The sequence below is a fragment of the Leguminivora glycinivorella genome, chromosome 8 (genome assembly GCF_023078275.1).
Source record: "Leguminivora glycinivorella isolate SPB_JAAS2020 chromosome 8, LegGlyc_1.1, whole genome shotgun sequence".
Taxonomy (NCBI): domain Eukaryota; kingdom Metazoa; phylum Arthropoda; class Insecta; order Lepidoptera; family Tortricidae; genus Leguminivora; species Leguminivora glycinivorella.
Genome location: NC_062978.1, coordinates 11,671,824 through 11,690,332, shown reverse-complemented (window position 1 = coordinate 11,690,332; position 18,509 = coordinate 11,671,824). Strand labels below are relative to the sequence as shown.

The 18,509-nt window shown below is 36.3% G+C and overlaps 1 protein-coding gene across 3 annotated transcripts in view; it reads right to left on the bottom strand.

Annotated features, from left to right (window-relative positions):
• LOC125228563 overlaps window positions 1–18,509 on the bottom strand; it is a 146,512-nt gene that overhangs the window by 14,166 nt on the left and 113,837 nt on the right. For all 3 annotated transcript variants that reach the window (XM_048133174.1, XM_048133175.1, XM_048133176.1), the window contains exon 5: window positions 9,598–9,691. In XM_048133174.1, the coding sequence (XP_047989131.1) occupies window positions 9,598–9,691 (94 nt within the window). The remainder of the gene's footprint in view (window positions 1–9,597; window positions 9,692–18,509) is intronic.

Sequence of the window (18,509 nt, the reverse complement as noted above, 5' to 3'; positions counted from 1 at the left end):
ATACTGAAATAATAAAAATAATGCCTAGAAAACCAATAAAGTTGTTAAAATATGGATTAAGACGGTAATATTCCATGTAAAAAACAGTCGCCAAACGGTCACCAAACGGTCGACAAACGGTCGCAAAATGGTCGCAGCGTACACGCGTGACCGAAAGCAGAATGGCTTCTTGTATTCATTTTTTTCAGGTATCCTCAAACTTTATAAACAATTAAATATGCCGTCGTACTCAGTTGCCCTCACTAAAGAAGATTAAAAAAAAAATTGTAACGTGCGTACCGAGCTGCTGGGTTGTAAAGGATCGGGGATCATATTATTATGGTCTTCTATAGAGCAACTAGTATTGTGCGGCATTTCACAATTGACACTTGTTGAAGTAGTCTTCATTAATATTACTATCAACATTCATTTCAGCGATCTGTACTTCTTTTGTCAAGATTTTTGTATAGATAAGTGTCTACAAATTTGTAATGTTAAAGAGACATAAATAAAACGTAGTAGAGTAAATAATGTGTTTTTTTTGTAACCCAAACAAAATACTTGTAGATACGAGTGCGGAAAAGAGGAAAATCGATACGAGTAGCAATAAATTAATACACGAACGAAGGGAGTGTTTTAAATCGACACGAGTTGTGAATGTCCTTTTCGCACGTGTATCGTACGACGATTTTCAGTACCTAAATCTAAGCTAAGAGTTTCGACCAGACAAGAAATGAATCATTGCTTGATTTGCTCGCACTACTGCGTTAAAAAAAGCAGCATCTGTACTGAAAAAAACTATCATTGCGCAACAGAAATTCTATTAATATCACAGTAAATACTCTATTTCATTTGATTCCTCCTACTTTTATTGTGTAAAGCAACACTACACTTCATTTTTATCAATAAGAATTAAAAATTATATATTTAATACATTAAGTAACTATAAAGTGCTTATCTATTTGTATTATCATTCTGCACTTTTCTTAACTTTCCCACATTTCTATAAAATGTCGAAGAGTGCTTAAATGGTCGTCGTCGTTTATTATTATTTAATTCGCTCATATTTAAATGATTCAAAGCAACCAGTCCACAACTTCACAAGACAGTTTGAGAAACCTTCGTATTTCAGATTGCCATTTGCGGATACAGTGGTTTAGGAGCAGTTCGGTAATCAGACCTACACATGTGTGTACAAATTCTGTCAATGTCACTGTCAGAAACCGTTCTGACAGTGACAATGACAGCCACAAATTCGTCCACATGTTGTTACCGTTATGTGTGCAAACGTCGACTAATAAAGTGTCGTTAAAAGTCATTCTGACAGTGACATTGACAGCCACAAATTCGTACACATTTTGTTACCGTAACGAGTGCACACGACGACTACATTTTGTTATTGTATCAATACGGTCGCATTGTTTGCACGCCGTTACCACGCGTTATGTCACATTTGACAGTTAGTTACTGATTTGAAGATTTTGCGACTGAAATGGTTGTATGGGTTCAGTTTTAAGATCCTTCAAAGCGCAAGGTCTTATATTAATTAACTGAATTTATCATTAGTCGCCGGTCGTGTGCAAACAATATGATAGCAATATTATATCGATACCATACAATTCCACCACTATCACAAGTGACTTTTCTTCAACTAAAAATGCTGTGTGCTTTGTGTGAGGGGTGTTTTGTGTGTCATTTTTATTTTTAGCTCTATGGTTAACTAGAAAATGCCACGAAACATTGAGTCTGCCTAATATCACTTTTTTTGATACACAATAAAGTTAAAAATAAATAAAGCAATTTTATAATCGCTGTATACATAAAACAGCACTTCACCGACATCAACCAACGTAAACAGATCAACACCATAGTTAATTTTTACCTATGATTCTTAGAAATTGTAAAATAAAATTTACATGCCCGGAATACACGTATGCGCGAGACGCGAGTTACTTTATACTTACTCGGGAAACATATTTTACTTCGGTAACTTTCAGGCATCTCGTTTCAAAACCGTCTGAAGTGAATGTATTTTTTGTGGGAAGATTTCATGAGATTTACGCTGGGTTTGAAATAATTTTACTATGGGGTTGTTGTAAGTACTAATATTATTTCTAGGTTTATTTTCCCATTCAGTGCTAATGACGAGATGTTGTCGTTTGGCCTCTACGACGCATTTTTGCTAATACATACGTGGAAATCCATGTTATCAGCTAGGACATAGCGCTTCGTCTGTGGCTCAGTAGAGAGTGTGTTAAGTTTTAGAGCCCTCTGCCTCAAAGTGGAAATATAAATATTGGTCGCTTTGCATACAAATTGATTCCTATACTGTTTCATTCAATTACATTTATGGGTACTTTTCAATTCAATTAACTTATGAAGTGTCTACTCCACAGCGTGTAATATCTTGACAAATAAATTATCTAATATTGATACTATTTAAAGCTTATCATTAAATCGCCGTGTGCCTGCTATACGGTCACAATTCAAAAAACCATTTTTTCGAGAAATCGCGTCTCAAAGTTTTGAGAGTATAGTTGAGGCTGTTAAATATTATCTTACTTCTTGAGTTTTAGGTCTATGAATTTTAAATTTAGCTATTTTTACTCGGAATGATATAACCCTCCATAAGATCACGCCACTTTTCGCAAAAAAAATCTTTTTTTTAAGATACGATGCCTGAAAGACAGGTATTTAGAGTTATGGCTGTATTGCAGAAACATTTTCTTATGATTTTGAGTTGCGTCCAAAATTAAACGATATTATTCGATAAAGGTATCATGCAAATATATATGAAAAAACACTAAATAGTTAAAATAATTGTATTTACTAACTTTGACAGTAACGATAGCAATAATTATGTGTAACTAGCTTATAATCATCAACATTATATTACGTCATTACCAAATAATAAATTAATTATTTTTGTAAACAAATAAAACTTTGTAGCTTACGTATCTTGGTGTCACCCTGGATAGAAGCCTGAATTTCAAGGAACACCTGACTAGCCTCTCTGCGAAGCTCAAGACCCAGAACAGCATCATTCACAAGTTTACTGGAAGTACCTGGAGTGCCAGCGCAGCAACATTTCGGACAACCGCGCTATCCCTAGACTAATCCTCTGCCGAGTACTGCTCAGCGGTGTGGCTAAACAGCACCCATACTACCGCGGTAACGCCCAGCTGAACCACACTATGCGACTCATCAGGCTGCCTAAAACCAACTCCCACACACTGGTTGCCGGTGCTGACTCATATTTTACCTCTAAATTTCCGTCGAGAAAAGTGCCTATTTCGTGAAATCGCCAAGATTCGAGCAGACACAAGTTTACCCATCCACCGAGACTTCGACGCGCTGAAGGCTCTCAGACTGAAGTCTCGACTACCCCCCAAATTGAATTCCACTAAAGTGGGTTACAAGTAAGCCCCTTAGGGGCATGGATAATGGACTGGGTAGCCAGAGCTCTTCCTACAGAGCTGTACGAGTTCGATATTGGGGCCCGACCGGTGGGATGTAAGGAGCCTTGACAGGTGTAGTGTCGGCTGAACCGTCAGGACAGGCATCGGAAACTGCTCATCTTTATGGTGCAGATAGGGAATGGTGCGAGTCTGTGGAGTGACAGTGTGGCTACCCAGATCCGACGGTGCACCATATAGCCTTCGAGTGCCCCATAACCAAGTTTAGCGGAAAAAGGGCAGATCTTAAGACACTTTCGACAAATCATCATCCTCTTTGCGTTATCCCGGCATTTGCCACGGCTCATGGGAGCCTGGGGTCCGCTTTGACAACTATGACACTTTGGACAAATGCCGTTGAATATCTTAAGTCTAGTTTTTTAATAATTTAAGTAGAGAACAACGTCTACTGACTGGTAAAATAATTATGCCCTTAGTAATGAGACATATTGAACTGCACTTGTAAGAAAACAAAGTTGAGATTTGTTTAATCATTTTGTGTAGTAGTTTCGGCGTCTGGCTGGTAATTTTGTAATAATAAGTGTGATACTGACTGTTTGACACAATATTTAAAGGGATTTATCGCAATTATCACTCAAGTTTTTAGGACGCAACTCAAAACTTACATTTAAAACGTGTGCTATACAGCCACAACTCAAAACGGCCGTTGGTTTACATGCGAACAAACTGGCAAGTGGCCGTATTGCAGGGAATCTTCTGACAATTTATGGTCAATTCCATACGGCCACTTGTGAGAAAAAGGCTCTTAAGGACCTTTTTTGCTATGGCTCTCGAAATAAGGTCGTAAATTGAACAATTTTGAATACGAATCTGCAATAATCCAGAAAATTAAAAATTTTGAGTTGTGGCCGTATAGCAGGCACACGGCGAAATTATTAATTATTATGAAAACACGTGCAAAGGTAAGAAGAGGTGGAATTCAATTGCCGATAATGTCCAAGGTCAGCCGTTAAAGTGCTCGTTAACCTTCGATATTACGACGCAGTGTTTCTGCTTTATCTGAATTCTGATACGGTGTCTAATCAAATATTTTAACTGCAAATTGCTTCGGTAACTTATTTAATTTTAATTGCTGTGGTTTACGATTATGTTTTATCAGAAACATTGCTCATACGGTGAGCTCTGAAGCTAGACTTTACAATTTTATACCTATAGATAATAATACAGGGTGTAAACCTAATACGGGCGAACCTCTTAACGGTGGTGAGTATAGGACATAAAAAATGGAATTAGATAACTTTTACTTAAAATTGGAATATATTTTTTATCCATACAAATTAATTCGGCCCGCAACGTAATGCAAACACACTCGCGTTAAACGCTCGTTGACAGTTGTCATTGATTGCCATCGCAACCACGTTTACAGTACATTGCTGCTGGGATTTTTTCCTAAAATTAATTATAGGCTGAAAATTAAGAGTAACTCAAAAACACCTCTTAATTAATGATAACAATATTGAATCACGAGTATATGCCTGGTTTCATTTATCGCCCTTATTACGTTTACGCACTGTATAATACTTACCCCAAGAAAATACTTAAGTAATTTAAGTAAGTAATTTAATACCGTCGTGATAGAGGAATGAGTAAGGAAAGAGTTGTAACTCCATAGTAAATGCAAGTTACTTGTAGTCACATCTAGCGTCACCCACGCGTCCATCACGCGTCAACTAGCGTAAATTATCAGTACTGCTACTTGTCAATAGAAGTCGCGATGAACAAAAAGTTCAATGCTCAACAATTTTTAGCTAATATTACAATAGTATTAATCAGTACTCTGATTTCAATTCCTTCTGCTTGTAATATAAGTTGTAAACTGTTTTAATATTACATTTTTTGCAGACGCGACACTGACACCTAGTGTCGAGTAGTGGTACTGATAATTTACGCTATTTGACGCGTGATTTACTGATGTATGGAGTTACAAAACTCTTGCCTTACTGATTCCTCTAAGATCGTCGTTAATTAGCCAAAACAAATCCTTATATCTTATCTAGGTCCATTTGTGTAACTGTAGGGCTATGTACTGTGTCCCATAAGTAGGATAGAACATAAAAATGATAAGATATGCCCTGTGCTTACATTACAATGTGTGACAGCATGACTTCTCTTGTAACCGTGTTATTTTGGTCAAGTGTTATCTAATAAATAACATAGAAGACCTTACACTGAGAGAAAATACAACCAGTTTTCATGTTCGTTCAACAATTTTTTTGATTAAAATAGCGCCTACGTGCTCTTTGGTTCAAACAACAAGCTACTTGTCATTTGAATCGGCAATATATTTGAATCAACAAGTCGATTTTATAAAAACAACCTGACATATATTGTTTTAAACATACGTTTCGCTGATTCAAACGGATAAACTGCAACAAGTCGAACTTGTTAAATTCACAATGCAAATTTCTCATCAAAGCATTTTAACATTATTATTAGTGTACATTGTATAAATAATAAATAAATAAAATCAAAATTGACAACTCCTTATATTGCTAGCCTCGAAAGATCGCAATCTGGAATATATGCAATATGCATGTCTAGTAAAAGTCATGCATAAACGAAGCACTAGATTTATGTTGTGAGAGGAAAACGCCGTAGGATATTCATGGCTTCGGGGTTTTTGACTTTGGCAATATTTCACATACTTTAAGATAAGCAACATAGTAGGTAACTTTATTTGACAAATATGGTTTTAACAATAAAGTCACACAATTTTGTGCACAAGAGTCTGAAATTCTAACATTTATGATTCTAGTTTTGAAGTGAACATAAATTAGTACTATAAATGGAAAACTATAAAGTTATACAGTACATCCCTAACTCTGTAACAAAATATTCCCCGCCTGTCGCTCAAACAAACGTTCTTAAATATGGTGATTTGAACAGAGTGCCTTTTTATGGCATAGATGATATTTCTCTAAGGTACAGTGGGGCAAATCTCGACTGGGGGGCAAATGTAACTGGTTAATTTTTTCCATGTTTTCAATATTTGCATTTTTAAATAGAGTGTCCAACGGTTATATATGGTAGGCGTGTTCTGTGGATACATGTGGAACTCAACATCATTATGTAATTATGGAATAAATAGATCAGTTACAATTGCCCCCCAGTCGAGATTTGGCCCGCACCTTACTATGATTTCGAGCTTTATGGCGTATATTTGCATAGTCTCTGAAGCCCTTATAATAGCACGTAACGTAATAGTAGATTACGATACTAGTGCGGAAAAGAGGAAATTCAAAACGAGTGGCACATTAAAACACGACCGGAGGGTGTGTTTTCAATCGACACGAGTTACGAATTTCCTCTTCGCTTCGTATTGTGCTGTGCACGTGTATATGTTATGGACCAAGTGATAAATCGGGCACTATACATAATGCCCGGGCATTATGAATAATGCCCGGGCATTATGAATAATGCCCATTGTGAGTGGGCAGTTTGATAATAACTATTCAAATAATTAAATTGCCCGGGCATTATACATAATGCCCATCCTCTGTTGGGCAAAGTGATAATAACATACCGAATAGCTGAATTTTGCCCGGGCATTATACATAATGCCCATCCTCTGTTGGGCAAAGTAATAATACCACATGTGTATCCCTTGCCTTTAGATTAAAATGTCTTAAAAGGCCTCTGTGCTGTTGGCTTTGGCCCCACGCATGCCTCCCAAAGGTCCACGATTGTCCACGATTCAGAGATATGCAAAAGACACACCGAATAGCTGAATTTTGCCCGGGCATTATACATAATGCCGATCCTCTGTTGGGCAAAGTGATAATAATATACCGAATAGCTCAATTTCGCCCGGGAATTATACATACTTAATGCCCGTCCTCTGTTGGGCAGAGTAATAATAATACATGTAGCAAAGCTAATAGATGGATTGGCGCAGCTTCAGCAGACTTTCGTGCCGATCTGTTCAAGAAACTGTATGCAGTTTCATATAAAACTACAAAGGACACCGTCGCGAGCCGCTTGCAGTGCCGTAGAACCTCTCGATGTCAAGGATGGCTAAGATAGGACTTATAATCAATGATTTAGAGTTAAACGACAAGTCCGACATAGGCCGCAGATCAGAGCTCGCGTCGAGCCTTAATGAGACATAGATGATGTCGGGGGAGGGCGAGAGCCATAAGGCAGAGCTACCGGTAAGCGCTATCATAAAAGAGTACTTTCACGCATGGTAAAGATGGTGAAACGCCTAGTTTGATTAGTAGATATGACCAAGTGTCCCTTTCTCGCTAAGAGAGGGATAAAATAGCACTTTAGGTGTCAAAAAGCAATTGTTAATAAACTTATATGATGAACTAGCTCTGCAGAATGCGTACGTAAATGCATGCTGTATGCTGATTGCTGTTACTTTAAAAACATAAAAATCACTATATGTATGCCTTTCAGATTTGAGGAGTTCCCTCGATTTCTCCAGGATCCATCATCAGAACTGGGTTCTGATAAAAATGAGACCAATCTGTATGCATATATCGTGGAACAAACATAAAAAAAATACAGACGAATTGAGAACCACCTTCCTTGAGATTTAAGGGCGGCGATTAAAAAGTATGCTTATTCAAGAAAGCGCAATTTACATTTCATTATTTGTTAGGAAACACCCAGTATACTTATTAAACATATTATCAAATTGCCCAACAATCACGTAGCAGTATCATAATGCCCGGGCAATGTGATAAAAATGGCGTTCATGCAAACTTGTTAAACTTATTAAGTATCAAATTGCCCAACAATCACGTAGCAGTATCATAATGCCCGGGCAATGTGATTAAAAAATGGCGTTCAGAAAAACCTGTTAAACTTATTAATCTTATTATCAAATTGCCCAACGATTACGTAGCAGTATCATAATGACCGGGCAATGTGATAAAAAATGGCGTTCATGCAAACTTGTTAAACTTATTATCAATTTGCCCAACGATCACGTAGCATTATCATAATGACCGGGCAATGTGATAAAAAATGGCGTCTAGACAATGATTAATCACTTTGCCCAATACAGCTAGGCATTATTCATAATGCCCGGGCATTATACATAATGCCCTTATTAATCACTTGGTCCATAACATATATATTTTTCAATACTTTATGACCCTTTGAAATTTCATCATGACAAGAAGTATACTACTTTGGGAGCTAGTGCGGAAATAAAGCACTGAGACATACATGTGTAACCAACAAGTGGGCTTTTTTTAAAGGAACGTAATATTACATAGTTATTTCATTTAACCATGCCCTTAATTTAATTAAAAATTTTGACTTCATAAACTTTCTAACAAAAATGTTATTGCCAGCAATGTATAGCGCACACACTTTGTCCAGTGAGGGCAATGACAGCTCATAAGTATGAGCGATGTGAGTAATGACAATTAAAAACCGGCCAAGAGCGTGTCGGGCCACGCTCAGTGTAGGGTTCCGTAGTTTTCCGTATTTTTCTCGAAAACTACTGAACCTGTCAAGTTCAAAACAATTTTCCTAGAAAGTGTTTATAAAGTTCTACTTTTGTGATTTTTTTCATATTTTTTAAACATATGGTTCAAAAATTAGAGGGGGGGACACACTTTTTTTTTCCTTTAGCAGTGATTATTTCCGAAAATATTCATATTATCAAAAAACTATTTTTTTTATGGGATAGGAGGCAAACGAGCAGGCAGGTCGCCTGATGGTAAGCGATCACCGCCGCCCATGGACACCCGAAACACCAGAGGTGTTGGAGGTGCGTTGCCGGCCTTTAAGAAGGGTGTACGCTCTTTTCTTGAAGATTTGAAGGTCGTATCGGTCCGTATCGGTTAGTAAACCCTTATTCATTTTTAAATACCTATCCAACAATATATCACACGTTGGGGTTGGAATGAAAAAAAAAAATCAGTCCCCACTTTTCATGTAGGGGAGGTACCCTAACAAAGCATTTTTTTCCACTTTTTATTTTACCACTTTGTCGGCGTGATTGATATACAAATTGGTACCAAATTTCAGCTTTCTAGTGCTAACGGTCACTGAGATTATCCGCGGACGGACGGACAGACAGACATGGCGAAACTATAAGATAGATACTAAATGACTGCATTATTATCGGTTTTAATAAAGGTCCGGTCGGTGGTAACACACTGTATACTGAAAATGTACTTACCAACGACGTTCAAATGAATGAAGTGACTCATGTGTGGCGTCGTGGATATTTGGCATTCGTAGATGCCGGAGTCCCTGTGCTGTGGGTATTTGATCTGCAACAAAATAAATACCAAGTAAAAATCCATACTTTATTAATAATATAAATGGGAACGTGTACTGATGTGCTGACGGAAAGTTTCCAAAATTCTGAAATTTTCACATAGGAGAACTTCGGAAACTGTCCATACTTTGTATGGACAATTGTATGGATGGAATCTTTCCATTTCATAAATTTAAATTCCCTTTATTTTTCGGGAAAGTTTCGTGAATTTTTCAAGAAATTTAAGATTTTTTGTTTCCACAACTTGCACATCACTAGGAAAGTGTGTGTGTCTGTTTGTTTGTCCGTCTTTCACGGCAAAACGGAGCGACGAATTGACGCGATGACGTGAGAAAGTACTTGAAGAGATGGAGAGTGACATAGGCTACTTTTTGTCTGTTTCTAACGCGAGCGAAGCCGCGGGTAAAAGCTAGTTACTTATAAACAACAGCTTAATGTTGAAAAATGAATTGCTATAATTAAAAAAAATACATTTTTTCCGCCTGAGTAGTCCTTATCTCGGCCATTTTATGAGTCTCGCCTGTATATTTCCTTAAAGCCAGCTTAAACTAGCTCCAGTTTCTACGAATTCGAGTTTAAAATGAAAATATTCATCTTTTATACAATTAAATTCAATTAATAACACATTGCCTGTGTGGTGACGGGTTAAGAATTTCACCACCCCCTTTCTTCCCGTGGGTGTCGTAGAAGGCGACTATGGCATATGAGTTAAATTGTGGTGTAGGCGAGAGGCTGGCAACCTGTCACTCACTGCAATGCCACAGTTTCGTTTTCTTTTAACCCCTTATTTGCCAAGAGTGCCCCTGAAGCTTTAGTAGTTTCATGTGCTCTGCCTACCCCTTTATGGGATACAGGCGTGATTGTATGTATGTGTATGTATGTATGCATTAAATTATTTAACATTAAAGAATCGCTTCAATAAGTATTGTGTTATAATATAATTATAACATTAATTCCATATTTAATAACACCTAGTTAAATGTAACCGCAATAAGTTTGGTGGTATTTACATTAAGAGGGGGTAGAGCAGGGAGAATTTTCAGAATCTGTCAAATTACCCCATTACACACACAAACACCCTTCACTCACACTACCTCAATTTACTGTGAAAGGTCAGTGACCCTTAATTTTTTTCAAGAGTGTTATTTTGAGTTTGTAGTCAACTACTGACCTCCTTTGAGAAATTAAAACTGTAAAAAAGGTAGCATACAAGAAGACAGAGAAAAAATACGCATCATCTAGCTTTCCTTCTCTGTTCATGTCTCATGTGACTTAAATTTACCTAAATATGTAGATAACGTTCCTTATTCAATTGATTGTTTATCTAGGTGTATTTCAAATTACTTTGCACTACATTTTGCGTTACTTTTCTATACTTAGATTAAAAATCGTCAGCCTGCCTATCCCCGCAAACATTATTCAAAGACGTGTGTGAAGGGCTAAAGGCCGATACCTCCAGGCAGACAATTTTATTATGGTCGCGTGATAAATGATAAAACATCAGCCCTATCACACTATTTGTAAGTGCGATAGGGACGGCCCGATGTTATACCATTTATCGCGCGACCATGATTGCCCTGCCGGTCTTCGGAGGCCTGTGCTGTGCATTACGTATATGCGGGGTGTATTAAAGACTAACAGACAGGTACTTTATTCTTTTTGGTCGTTAGGTTTTTTATCAATTTATCATTTATTTTGATACAAAAATAAAGTATGTGTATAAAATAAAAACCTAATGAATAGAGTACAGCTAGCAGCAGTCATGTCAGAGACACAAAGAAAGACAGGGAATATCGACGCATATCTTATCTTATCCAATACTGCCATCGGCATCTGCATCAGACTCTTGATCTTACCCAATTTCCGAGTCCCTTCTCTTAATTTCAGTTCCTTGAGTTGAAAATGTTGAAACTCATACTTAGTATTAAATAAACCACAAATACATATAAAAATCACAATATAATTTTAAATTATGGCTTGGGCCCTGTACCAGTTGCAGTCGCCACGTCTGTAAGGCCCCTTGTAGTTTCTTTTAAATGGCTAAATACCTAGATGTAATTTCATACACATCTGTGATGTAACTGAAAATTAAAAAAACATCGCTCAGAGATAAGGTTCAAATTAGCATGTCAAAAAATACAGTGCAGTCAAAATACCATCAAAATACGAAAAAGCATATGTCAATGTCAATATCACTGCCGTATGCCGTATTTCAGGCCATACAGGGCTGTTTTCTCAAATATGAAAAAATCTCAAAAGCAGAACTTTAAATAGTATTTTATGCAACAGGCGTTTAAAGGAGATCAAAAAAGACGAGTGGCGTGGGTAACAATTTGAGGCGAAGCCGAAAATTGTTATTAAGACGCCACGAGTATTTTTTGACTCAGTTAAACACCGTTGCATACAATACTTTTTTTACGACCATGCACTTAGTTTTTAATAGGTTTCTGAATAACTTTCGTGAAATTCACACTGTTTCCTGTATTTTGACGCAAAGGTTTGCACTGTCAGCTCAGCTGCCCAAAGCATTCCGCGCACGCGCGCCGTATCGTTATGAGGCGTTGCCATGGTTACAGAGCCAAACAATGCATTTTCAGTTTTTTCGATACTGCGCGCATGCGCGGAAAGCCGGCGGACACTGGCTTTGGGGAATAGACTTTTATGTAGGGTTTTAAAGATCTATGCACGACCCTGTAAATGACGAATAATAGTTCGGGAGTAGAAAAAAGACTTTCTAGGAAAATTATTTTGAACTTGATAGGTAGAACAATTTTTAAAAGTTGTACAAAAAAAATCTGAACTAAGTTTGTAACTATATGAAAAGCATTTTTTATCTTAGATTGCATATTTTATATGCATATTATCGTAACGAATTTTCTTTCAAATAAAAAGAGAATTATTAGAATAGGTTGACGGTGTCTACCGTAAACTGGGGTTACATTGACCAATTTGGGAATTTAAACTTCTCTAGCTTCTACATTTAATGGGTATTTTTACGCATTAAATGTAGGAGTTAGAGAAGTATAAATTCCAAAATTGGTCAACGTTACGTAACTAAGGAAGAAAAAAAATGGGACCATCAACTTTTTTAGTCTTTTCCTGCTAAAAATCTAAAAAGGTAACAAAATAAGTGATATCAGGATTATTGTTTTCTGTCACGATGCCTGCACGTATGAAATGTTTCTTTTTAACCCAGTGGTTGACTGGTAGAGAATGCCTTAAGGCATTATGTCCACCATTTGTACTTATTTTTTTATGTGCAATAAGGAATAAATAAATAAAATAATGTACGCAGAAAAAAACGATGTGATCAAACATAAACTGACATTGGGGTTACTTTGATACACTATATATTTTTTTTTAATGATAATCGAATGTAATCCCTTACAAAAGTATTTTATGTCAAGAAAAGATAAAAAAAAATGGTTCGCAGTCAAATATTACAACTCTTTAATGCTATTTTGGGGTTACTTTGATCAAGAATAAAAATTAACATCTTCGAAAAACCAACTTTATTTGCAATTATTTCAATATTTATCACAAGAAGCGATCAAATTATCAGCCTCAACAAGTACCGTGACAAAATCAGACAATAATTAACTATGTGTCATTATGGTCAATGTTACCCCATGCAAGTGATCAAAGACACCCCACAGAGTAAATCATTAGTAGTAAATACCTAGTTTGACTTTATGATACAAAATTCAATACAATGGTATAGCTGAACACATTTCTGGCAACCTAATATTCACTGTGAACCTTTTACTTTAATACCCACTACGTTAGTTTAGAAGTTTATTTAAACATGAAAAATAGCAACAAACTATGCTTATATTTTGACACGTTATCCGCACTGCCCACGACCATACTTACTTATTCACCGCGTCAGAGCACCATCTAACTATAAAGGTTGGTTAAGGGTTATCATAATATGCGTAGATTTCATTACCGACCACTCATAACATATTAAATCCTTATTTTTTGGTAAAATAAATATAATACGCTCGTGACAGGTCATATTTTGTTCGCAATCCGAAAGAGTCAACCCTTTTCCCTATTCACCCCTTCCCGACCCTATTCACTCCAACGTTAGGGTGAGCGAAAATTACTAAATAAAACGACATATTTTCAAAGACAAACCGAAGTTCACACTGCCGGAAGATTTTTTGTGTAAAAAATTAGCATGGCACATATAAAAAAACTGCTATCGACGTTCAAAAGTCGGTTTTGGCCCTATTCACCATAAATTACGTTAGTTATACCCGTTCCGACCCCATAAACCCAAAATCTTCAGAAAACGATGTACTATGTAGCCCAATTTTATTTGGTATTTTGGAGGTAACTAGTAAAAATAATTTAGTTTTACAATTGTGCGAAAATAGATTCTCATTTGGCCGGTTTTTTTAACCTGGCCTGGTGGCCTAGTGGTAATAACGTTAGCTGCGTAAGCTGAAGACCCGGGTTCGATTCCCGGCTCAGCCACCGTGGGCCTTGTCGTTTTTTCTTTCGTGTATGATATCTATTTCAATATATGTATGTATGTATGTGAACACTTTATTGTACATAAGACAAGTTAGGACATAAAAAATAAAACCGCCTTCAAAAATAAGCGCGTTACAAAACACGGAGAAACTAAAAAGCAAAAAATAATAAACCTTTGAATTCAGATTTCTTATCGGATTGCAATAATCTAAACATCCAAATTATAAACAAATCCATTAATTTTGTAGTCGGTACCAGACCTGTTCATCGCCTTGCTATTTCCTGTTTGCACCACCCAACCATACGCAGGCTGGCACCGACTCCAAAAATAATTGATTTGTTTATAATTTGGATGTTTAGATTATTGCAATCCGATAAGAAATCTGAATTCAAAGGTTTATTATTTTTTGCTTTTTAGTTTCTCCGTGTTTTGTAACGCGCTTATTTTTGAAGGCGGTTTTATTTTTTGTTAAAAAGTTTATTTATTTGTTGATTTTTAGTGGTTCCTATTGATATTCTATGTATCAGTCCGAATATATGTACAGTAGTGAAAGAATTATCCTTTAACTCCTAACCATTGAGGAGTTGACCTTCCATCATCAGCTCAGCCACATAAAGTTATCACTATCAGGCGTAAATACTGGTGTACCTTTGAAAAATACACTAAAAACATTACATGTGCCTATAACATTTGAAGAGTTCCCTCGATTTCTCCAAGATCCCATCATCAGACCCCGACTTGGTGCCAATGGGACCATCTCGGGGTTATACCTGATCGAATGAAAAAAAAATTTTGAAAATCGGTCTATGATTCTCGGAGATATCGAATAACATACATACAAAAAAAAAAAAAAACATTCAGTCGAATTGAGAACCTCCTCCTTTTTTGAAGTCGGTTAAAAATACAGTATAGTTATGATGTACAAAGGCGAACTTATCCCTATAAGGGATCTCTTCCAACCTTTGAGCGAATTGAAAATTTATTATTTATATAAACTTGAAAAAGAACAAATCAAAAATGATTCAATAAAATAATTTTATTTCTTCTCTAGTTGTATAGTTTCATACTTATGATTTTTATTTTAAAGTAATCCGTCTATATTATAGCAACCATGGGTGATTTTTGCGGACTTAAGTAGAAACGTGGAGGTAGACAGAAGTGTGATTAACATTTCTAAGTGTTAATTTCTTGTATCTAGTCTAACCACAGAATATATAATAGTACAAGTACAGAAGGCCCACTGCTTTGATGTTCACGAAATGCCGCCTTTTAAATGCCTACAAAATTCTAACAAAGAAACGAGCCGCACGTGCGCAGCGTCGGGCGATAGGGTTGCCTACAATGGATTAAAACGAATTAATTCTCAGATAAAATGTTATACTATATATTCAAGTCTTGAGTACTTTCTAGGTATATATACATATTTTGTTTAAGCCTTCAGCATCACAAGCCTTATTCCAATAAGGCTCCACGAAAGGAAGGGAAAGAGTCCACTCTTCCGTGGAATCAATAAGATCTGTGTTAGATTGTCCAATTTTATTCATGATGTTTATTTAACTAAGCATTATTAGCCATTCCACACGTGGACATCGCATAATGAACCCTAAAAAAAATTCGCGACGTAATGTAACAATAGAAAGTGCAAACGTGCGTTCCGTGAGAACGCGCGCCACCCCTGATTAGGCCGCGAACTCGCGGCCGCCAGCATGTACTTGTAGCGTGGCGATAGAATCGCGGAGTGAGCCGCCCCTGGTCTAACTACGAAGCAATACATTGACGTATAAATTGCGTCCATATACAGAGAGGTCATTCATAAAAATACCACTTTAGGTAAGTTATATATATTTTATACAATGTGACAAGCATTGACCACACATCCCAATTCACCCCTCTTCCGACCCTAATCAGCCCCTTTGTAAACCTATTCACCCCCTTTGCGACCCGATTCCCCCCATTCCTGATCCCATTCACCCTCAGGCCGCGGATATTTATTCATCCCGTAAAAATTCCCCAACACAGTTGCATCGCTTTCTTCATGAAAACCATTATAAAAATGAAAATATGTCTTATGATTTTCTGTTATACATAAACTTTAGAAGTGTATACACATTCAAAAGGATAATGAACGGTTAAAATGAGTAAAAATCCAATAAATTTGAACGTCAACTTTGACAGACATGAAACTGTAAATAAAAATGTGTGGCTTGCACATTTTCACTGTAATTTTAAATATGTAACACATTTTTTTTCAGTAACATATAGTGTATAATACTTTTCACTCAACAGATAACTGTTATTGGCCTAAGACTATGTAAAAATACCTATGTAAGTTGAATATTTACGGCTGTTGTCCTAAATACCAATAATAATAATAATAAAAAAAACATAATATATTATTTTCCTACTTTGATTGCGGAAAAGAGAAGGAATATGTCAAGAAATATAATAACATTATATACCCCCGGAACCCTTTTCACCCCAAATTACGGTATTTATTAAATTGTCATTATGTAAAATGTCGGAAACTACGGAACCCTACACTGACGCGCTCTTAGTCGATTTTTCTTCTTAATGCTATGTAAGAGATAATAAAAAATTACACCTCCCAATTTATAATAAGTTTTTTTTTGCAAAAAAAAATATTTATTGCTCCGAGACATTTCTAAAAACCCCTGACTCAATGGGGATACGACGTTTCATAACAGAGTTCCTATGATCACCTTTCTGCTCCATCATCAGATTAGCTCCATGATACCATAATATTGCATTGTCACTTGATTTACATATGTGTGCAAAATTTCAGCTCAATTGGAAACCGGAAAGTGGGTCAAATTTAGCTTCTACGTTTTGACTCAAACTAACATACCTACTAACAAGGCAAGTTGAATAAAAGCTTGTACCTATAAAGGCTTCTGATACTAGATTTGCAATAAGTTTACTTGTCATAATTTAAGAACAGATGAGACAGACATATCCAATGACACAAGTCTATACCGATTTCGTGAACTGTCAAATCACCTCATACAATTTACGGCTGTAAGGCAACCAGGTAGGGTTTATTATTGCACTTTAATTACATATTAATGATTTCTAGCCCGTAAGATATATATTTGCTTTAACAATGGATAGATATTTATGCGGGTGAGAGTGTAATTTCGGTTTTTATAAAGAATCAAATATTTTTAAGCGACCCGATCAGATATGTATGCGGATAAGGAGTTCCCACATCTACCGTCTTGCGATCGTAGCGTCGGGCCAACTGTATGGCTAAGCCGCGCTGACGCGGCGTCTTTTTCCATACAGTTGGCCCGACGCTATACGCTCGCGAGACGCTAGAAAGAGAGACGATGTTTTTGCCGGTCACAGAGCATCACAAATTTTTGCCGGGAACATGTCGTCAAATACTTATGGCCCCCTATAGAAAATCAGATATTTTTGCACGGCTATTCATAGTCATTTATGCTGGTCACCAGCTGGTGTTCCATGAATATTTGGTCTAGTTGAGTGGAGAATTGCCATTCAAAACAAGCGCTTTGTAAACAACGATGTATTTAGGTGATTTATAATTATTATTGTTTTCAACTTACGGTTACGTGTTTGCGGTATGCACAAAGTAAATCTTTAATGAAATTGAGTAATTTTTTTATATACACAATTAAATTTGAATCAGAAGCACTATACCTATACCCGCTCGCATTCCCCTTTTTTCTATTCTAAGTAAGAATCGATTAATACGTATCTGAATATGTATGAATAAATTAAATTGTAATTGTTTACATACAACCTGTGAAGTTTGGTTGACAAAATTTGACGTAGGTACTGTCATATATATTTTTAAAATGACGTACTGTTAATACCAGCGTAATGAAAATGTATTCCAATGAGTAAAACAAAACATGAAACTTTTTTCAATTTAACCGAACTAGAATGAAATCATTTATACTCATTCGGTTGTGTTCGTTATTTTCTTTAATAATGTGATATATTTTTATTTATTTTTTATGCACAAGCCATGCACCTTTAAATTTTAAATGAGATTGGATCTCCACCTGACATATTTGATTTACCCTATTTATTTTGAGCACAGTTTTACACTGGTATGGTTTTTCGTGTACGTACACCATTTTCTGTCAAAATATTTGTCAAATTTAATTGTCAACGCGGAGCGACCGGCGACACGTCTGCCTCCGATGAGCCGCTCACGGCATCTAATCGAAAGGAGAATTCTGACAGCAATGGCGAATGTATGGAAATTTTACGATAGTTTAAATTTAAGGTAAAATTTCTTTGTTGCCTTTGAGAGGAAAAATATAAAAAACCTCAAAAC